We start from the raw sequence: 7539 nt of genomic DNA, 5'->3' as shown, positions 1-7539 counted from the left end.
AAGGCATCTGGCCACACCTCACTGGGCAATCCCTCCACCGTTCTGAAGCCACGGGACTTAGAAGGCATCATTTCTGGGCTGAAATTACATGTTGAGCCAAGCTAGCTGTGCCCAGAGTTTACTCAGATGCTTGTGCTGTGGTCTCCACGCTCTCAACAAAGGGAGGATTATTCCCCACTTCTTTTTGACCACGAGAAATGAACACCAAAGCGGTTTGCCCAAGGTGATGCAGGCAGGAAGCAGCCAGGATGAGTAACCAAGCCCACAGGACCTTCCTCATGGAGGAAACCCTCTGGGAAGACCCTCCCTGGGGCCAAAAACGAGATACCCTCCATCCCCTGGGATCTCCCTGCGGTGTCCTTGCAGCAGGGTGCATGCAAAGGGCACCGCGCCGTCAGCACCCCGCTCCCAGCCTCAGGGAAAACCGTATAGAGGAAGGATGTGGTCAGCCCGAGAACATAATGCTCTTGCGAGTGCTTACGGAAGATAAACATGCGGGTAGTTTTCCCACAAGCTCCGGGGGTTTGATAAGTATCCTTCCTGAAAAAAAAAAAAGAAAACAGAAAAAATGAGAAAAGATGCAAGCTTGCAGCAAAAGAAACAGGCGGCACGTGGTGATGACGGGGCGGGCTGACGCTACAGCAAAACGAGGAACTGGGGACAACACCAGAGTCCTTTTTCAGTAAAAATTCTGCACAAGCCAGGGCTCAGCACTCCAAAGCTCAGCCACGTTTCGTTAGTCTCTCGAACCTTGCTCAAATTTCGTGATGCTCTGGTGTTTGGGGGTCAAAGGCTACTCAGTTGCACAGAGGGCCCCAAGTTCAGGATTAGGATGCTTTGGGGTTTGGGCAATGCAAGAAGGATGCTCTAGAGGTGTGGGAGTAAGGCTACGAGCAACGGTGTGCATGGCCTGGGGGGCTTCTTCCCCACCAGCATTTCCAACCTGAGTATCACTTAAGGAAAAAGAAGTACTTCTGAAGAGAAAAAGGAAGAGAAAACGCTTATGAAAATAACTTAATATGCAATGCCTAAGTTTAATTTTCCACCTGTCTACAGCCTCTTCCCTTATGCTCGCAGGGCAGATTACAGGATGGGGCTCCCTTCCCATCCCGTGCTCGCACAGCTCCTGCCAAAGGGCTGCTGCACTGGGCTTTGCAGAGATGTTGGTGTGGGAAATTCATCCTGCCCAGCACCTACTTGTCACCATCGGCCATGCCCTGTCTGCCCTAAGCCCCTTTATTTTCAGTTGGGGGAACCCAGGGAAGGTGCAAAGCACTTCAAAGGGAGACCTGCTTTGTGCACGTGAGGCACTTGGGGAGCACATCAGGGCAATAGCATTGCCAGCAGGAGCAGGGAGGTGATCCTGACCCCGCACTCAGCTTTGGTGAGGCCACACGTGGAGTTCTGCGTCCAGTTTTGGGCCCCTCACTCCAAGAGGGACATTGAGGTGCTGGAGAGGTACAGAGGTGGCTGCCAAGCTGGGAAAGGAATTGGAACATACGTCCTGTGAGGAATGGTTGAGGGATCTGGGGCTGTTTAGCCTGGAGAAGAGGAGACTGAGGGGAGACCTCATTGCTCCCTACAACTACCTGACAGGAGGTTGTAGAGAGGCAGGAGTTGGTCTGTTCTCCCTAGTGGAGAGTGATAGGATGAGGGGAAATGGTCTACAAGAAAGCTGGGGAGGGGCTTGTTAGGATGTCGGGCAGTGACAGGACTAGAGGGAATGGATTGAAGCTGGAGATGGGTCGGTTCAGATGGGACGTGAGGAAGAAGTTCTTCCCCATGAGGGTGGGGAGACCCTGGCACAGGTTGCCCAGAGAGGGGGTGGCAGCCCCATCCCTGGGAGTTTTTCAGGCCAGGCTGGATGGGGCTCTGGGCAGCCTGATCTAGTGGGGGATGTCCCTGCCCATGGCAGGGGGTTGGAAATGGATGATCTTTGAGGTCCCTTCCAACCCTGACAATTCTATGATTCTGTGATTCTAAGTTGCACCAGGGGAGGTTCAGGTTGGATATTAGGAAGAATTTCTTTACTGAAAGGGTTGTCAGCCATTGGAACAGGCTGCCCAGGGAGGGGGTTGAATTACCACCCGTGGAGGTGTTTAAGAGATGGGTGGATGTTGCATTGCAGGACATGGTTTAGTGGTGTTGATAGGGCTAGGAAAAGGTTGGACTTGATAATCTTGAAAGTCTCTTCCAGACAAAACCGTTCTATAGTTCTGTTTCTATGATTCTAAGGTGGGCTGGCACAGGAGGCTACAGCCCAGCAGCTGGGGAGGGATTGATCTAGTGCTGGGTGAGGGAGGCCCAAAACCAGCTGCATCCACTGTTTTACCAAAGGTTCCCTTCCCAGAGTCCTGTGACAGTGCCAGCAGATGCTTAGAAATGCTGTCCTGGAGGGAGGTAGTGGCACTCTAAGGGGGGCTGGCAGGATTCCCCAAGCAGTGAGGAGGGGACCTGCCCCCACGCATCCATCCCCAGCACCACTGGGGACCACAGTTGGACCCTAACAGCCACCAGTGGCAAAACATCATCACACCACACTGCCAAAATAGCTGTATCTCTCCACTGGTGCCTGTTCTATCCTCCTCCCTTCCCACAAAAGTTAAACATTTCCACTAAATTTTTCTCCTGGCAATTTTGGGTTTGATGTTTCAACCATCCCTAACACAACCAAATACTCTCAGCATTCCCCTCACCACCAGCTTGCCAAGAGAGGGACCAGAAAGAGAAGGATCACAAGCATCTACCCTTTAGCCCCACGACCCTGCAAAGGGCATCCAAAACCTCCAAGGCACCGATCTCAAATCAGGAGGAAAATAAGGCTGAGAAAGACAACAGGTTCAGGAGCAGTGGATGGAGATGAAAGGACCAGGCAGAATTTCTGGGGTCCAGTCCCAAAAAGTTTTCACAACCCATTTGCTTGTGCCTTGCATGAAGCAGGAGAAGGATCTCCCCAGAGTGCCCTCGCTCAGTGGTTGAAAAGATCTATCATACTTGAAAACTAAATTTGCTGAGAAGTGCCTGTCTTGGCTCAGGGGCTGGCTGGGGACTCTCGGCTCCCGTAGAGGTTTTGCACTCCAGAAATCCCAAATCCCACCCCGAGGAACCCAAAGCCCAGCCAAGGTCTGTGTCTTACCGTCACCACGACGTACAAGCACCAAATCATGGAGGTGAGATGGAAGGCAACCAGCTGTCCCGATTCATTGAACTTGCTGTGTTTGACCTTGGAGAGATGAAGACGCCTGTTGATTTTCTGGAAAGGAGAAGGAGAGAAAAGGAATAAGAGAACAGCAGCCACTGAGTCAACAGAATCACAGAATTGTCAGGGTTGGAAGGGACCTCAAAGATCATCCAGTTCCAACCCCCTGCCATGGGCAAAGACATCCCCCACTAGATCAGGCTGCCCAGAGCCCCATCCAGCCTGGCCTGAAAAACTCCCAGGGATGGGGCTGCCACCCCCTCTCTGGGCAACCTGTGCCAGGGTCTCCCCACCCTCATGGGGAAGAACTTCTTCCTCACGTCCAACCTGAACCGACCCATCTCCAGCTTCAATCCATTCCCTCTCATCCTGTCACTACCCAACATCCTAAAAAGCCCCTCCCCAGCTTTCTTGTAGCCCCGTTGTGATACTGGAAGCCACAATTAGTCTCCTCGGAGCCTTCTTTTCGGCAGACTGAACAGCCCCAACTCTCTCAGTTTGCTGACAGAACTCCCTCCTCCTCCTCTTCCCCGTTCCAAGCAGCCCCCAGAGATGAAGGCTCACTCATCACCATCCCAACCTCCAGACCAGAGTTATTTTGCAGCAGGACCACATTACCCCCCAGGGTACTCAAGATATTTTGGTGACTCGAACAGCACTCACGTCCAGGGCATATTCCTGCACCACTGCATGCAGGATGATGGCAATGAAGATGTAGAAGAGGATGGTGACCAGATCCTTCAGCCCATAGTGATAGTGGACCAGCTCCCCATCTGCAAAGAAACCAAACAGTGGGTCAAATCTCCATGAACCAAACAATTTCCAGGTAAGGGCTTATGGGTTAATGTGTGTGAGGGGGCCTATTTTCAACACATGGCTTGGATGGGGCTGTTGGAGATGTTGAGGCAGAGAGAGGTCACGACTGTGCCAGGTGCTGCAGGTCTGGGAAAAAGGGCTCTAGCCTGAGTCAGGTCATCAGCAGAAGGTGGATGGTTTCCCCTCTAGCAGTTACACACCTCAAGGGAAGTGAAACTTGAAACTTCTCCTGCTAGAGGTGAGAAACTGAGGATAGCCAGGCTGCGGAGACAGGAATTTATCAGCTTGGAGGGATGAAGACACAGAGGCAGAAGCAGGTGATGGACAGGCAGAGCTTGCTCTCGCCCTTTGGGACACGCTGTTGGGAGCATTAGGGCTTGGGATGGGTAGTAAGTTCGCAGATGACACCAAGCTGGGGGGGAGTGTTGATCTGCCAGAGGCTAGGAAGGCGCTGCAGAGGGACCTGGACAGGCTGGGTCGATGGGCTGAGGCCAATGGAATGAAGTTCAACAAGATCAAGAAAGGGTGCTCAGGCACTGGGATGCACTGCCCAGGGAAGTGGTGGAGTCACCGTCCCTGGAGGGGTTTAAAAAAATCTGGGATGGGCCGCTTAGTGCCATGTTCCAGCCATTGCAATGCTGTTGAGTCATAGGCTGGACTTGATGACCTCAGAGGTCTTTTCCAGCCTCAACAACAATTCTGTGATTCTGTGATTCCAGCCCCTCAGTTATCATCCAACACCCAGTCTCTCCCACTCACCCCTGAAAGCTGCTGGAGTAGGATTCAGCTTCCTAAATACAGATGCCTTGTGCTATTAAGAGATCTGAGATTGCGGCACGAGGCTGGCGGCTCCGAAACAGGACCCACGGGATGCCCTGATCTTCTGGAGCAACAGGAGCCCCAGCAGCACCCAAAATACCCCAGATGTCTGCATTTAGGCAACTATTTGCAGCCCTGCAGCTGATGGGGAAGAGGCAGATTTGGGAAAGCTGCCGTCCTTGCGACACATTGCAGAAATCATCGCGATGTGAAGCTCAGCCTAAGCCCCAGCTGCTGCTCTCCCTTACCCTGATCCTCATCATCTTCTAATACTAATGCTGGGAAGCCACTTGGCTGTCACCAGCCCTGTTTACCCTCGAACAAAGCTTCGGTCCAGATTTCTAAGATTTGAGCTACGTGAAGAAGATTTGAATAGGATTTATGAAAATGCCTGGTGTAAGGATGTGAAAACACCTGGTCCTTAGCATCCCTCCGGCTGGGTGCTGTGTAAATCAAGAGGCAAAATCCTTGCTGGTGCCACAGTGCTCATAACCCAGCTGTCAGGGGTTAGGGCTGGGCTGGCCAGCTCCAACCAGGACACCAGCGTAAAGATAAAAGACAGACTTGCAAGTCTAAAGAAAATAATAATATGTACATGTGCAACTGCTCTGCCTCCTCTCTCCAGGGCATTTCAGAAGCTCTGTGTGTGCTGAGCAAGGGAGATGAGAGCGAGATCTGCCGAATGACAGGCAACAGCATCCTTGTTGCGAGGGATGTGAAACAGCCTTGGGAAAAAATCAGGTGAGCAATAACCCTTCCCCCAGCAATGCACCAAGGTCTTTCTCCCCATGGCCTCAGCCAGCTCATGCTGATATTGATACCCCAATACCTGGTTCTGTATGTACCCCCCCGGAGATCTCTGGTAGTAGGGAGGCACAAAGACAGCAGAAGTTTTCTGGACTGTGCCACGGCGGAGTGCAAACCACAATTTACTCTGGAAGCCGGATAATTTCTTGAACCATTCAAAGATTTTTAAGGGCGGACCTTTTACCTTCCACCTGTCTGCTTCATCCTAGTTTCACTAATCCCAGCAGCCCCTCTCTTGCTTTGGACACCTCTAATTAACTGCAGTTTTCAGCCACCAAGCCAGGCTCTGTGCCCCAGGCCTTTGGCTTGTCTTGAACCCAGAGCTTTACCCAAACTGCTTTCTCCACACCCAAACTGCTGCCAGGCCCAGAGGGGCTCTCAGCTGGGAAGACAGCTCCTAGCAGCCAAAATACAAACAGGGACCGAGCCTCCAGCTGCCTCCTGGCTGGGGCATGTCCTCTGGTCCATCAGGCTCAGAAGCTCGGAGCCTCCTTGAATTATTCTCCACGTGCATCGGGACCTGGAGCTGCCTGGAGCAGGGATGCTGTTGCACCACGTGCATCCCTGCACCCTCGCCTTGTGCCATCCCCAATAAATAAAGCGAGATGGGAATTACCTGCACAGCCCCTGCTGCTTAGCAAAGAGCTAAATCCCTGCTGCTCCTGGGCAGGGCACCGAGCTAACTCTGGGCACACAGTCAGGCAATTTGATCTTGCCTGATCAGTCTTGTAGGAGGATCCTCATCCTGCAGAGCACACAGAGAGGCCTGACCATGGCAAAAACAAGGCAGAGTAGAAGCCCTAAAACCCCCTGGAAAGCATTTTTTCTCAACCCTCACAACACAAAGGCTGGCAAAAACAATCAGCGTTCTCTGAGCTACTCAAACTTTGCTTTTTCCCCACATATCTTATTTTTTAAAGTCTCCTTCACTACCAGGCATGGTTCCGAGCACGGTGCATCAGTAGAGGGTGAGCCCAGGCCAGCCAGGAGTGAGGGTTTGGGGCAGACCACGAAGTGACCCTCCCTTTGGGGTGTCTGCAGCAGAAGTATCTCTTACCTGCTGTAGGCACACTAACGTTATACTGAGGTAAGATAAACAGGAAGGCAGTCTTGGCTGAAACCTGTCAAAGACATACAGGGAGGGGGAAAAACACAAATTAGTTGTTGAATCCATTCCTCTGCCACCATTTGGCCACATTCCATGGCCAATCACCCAGGGAGATGTGCAGGCATTGGTTTCACTCGCAGGAACACCTTTCAGCAAGGAGATTCCTAGGGAAGAGTTTTGCCAACTTGGGAAGGAGAACGGGATGTAGGAGAGGGAAAAACCTGGAAAAGCAGTGAGGCTGGAAAAGCCACCAGCCAGCCTGACGGCAGAAGCTCCGTGCTTCCCCTTGAGGATGAGCAGCCCTCCAGAAGTGTGGACCGTTGTCGTGTGCAACCCACTCCCTGGAGGACACTGAGAGCCTGACCCAGCCCAAAGTGCATTAATTAAAATCCATCTCACGTTGCCATCCACACTGGGAGCTCGGCTCAGGTAGGGATGGCAACACCCAGTACCTGAGGGAGCTCAGAGGCTGCAAAGCCCCACCGGCCACGCACGGATTTAGCTCCTGCATCTTTGCGGAGACTCCTCTAGTATCAGCAGCCATGGGATCGGTGAGGCCAGACCCCTTTAGAGACCGTGCAGGCATTCAGGAGGGTCCCACGGGGTAGGGAAAAGAGCTGAACCTTACACTGGCCGTGCACAAGATGCCAGCTCCACAGCCAGCAGCGCCGGCTGGCCCAGATAGGAGGGGCGGAGGAGAGAGGAAAGAACAAAACAGAAAAAAGAAAAGAGAAAAAAGGAAAGAGAAAACAGAAAAAGGAGAGAGAGGAGAGAGGAGAGAGGAGAGAGG

The 7539-nt window shown here is 52.5% G+C and overlaps 1 protein-coding gene across 1 annotated transcript in view; it reads right to left on the bottom strand.

Moving 5' to 3' along the window:
- The window catches only part of TRAM2 (translocation associated membrane protein 2), a gene marked incomplete at its 5' end in the record, with an annotated part of 10003 nt that extends 3241 nt beyond the window's left edge, over positions 1-6762 (bottom strand). The window contains 4 exon segments of the mRNA XM_009870053.1: positions 482-540; positions 3137-3253; positions 3863-3972; positions 6699-6762. Coding sequence (XP_009868355.1) covers positions 482-540; positions 3137-3253; positions 3863-3972; positions 6699-6762 — 350 coding nt within the window.
- Between the last annotated feature and the right edge of the window lie 777 nt (positions 6763-7539).

This window comes from Apaloderma vittatum, unplaced genomic scaffold (assembly GCF_000703405.1).
Source record: "Apaloderma vittatum isolate BGI_N311 unplaced genomic scaffold, ASM70340v1 scaffold17825, whole genome shotgun sequence".
Taxonomy (NCBI): Eukaryota; Metazoa; Chordata; class Aves; order Trogoniformes; family Trogonidae; genus Apaloderma; species Apaloderma vittatum.
This window is presented reverse-complemented; position numbering and strand designations above follow the sequence as displayed.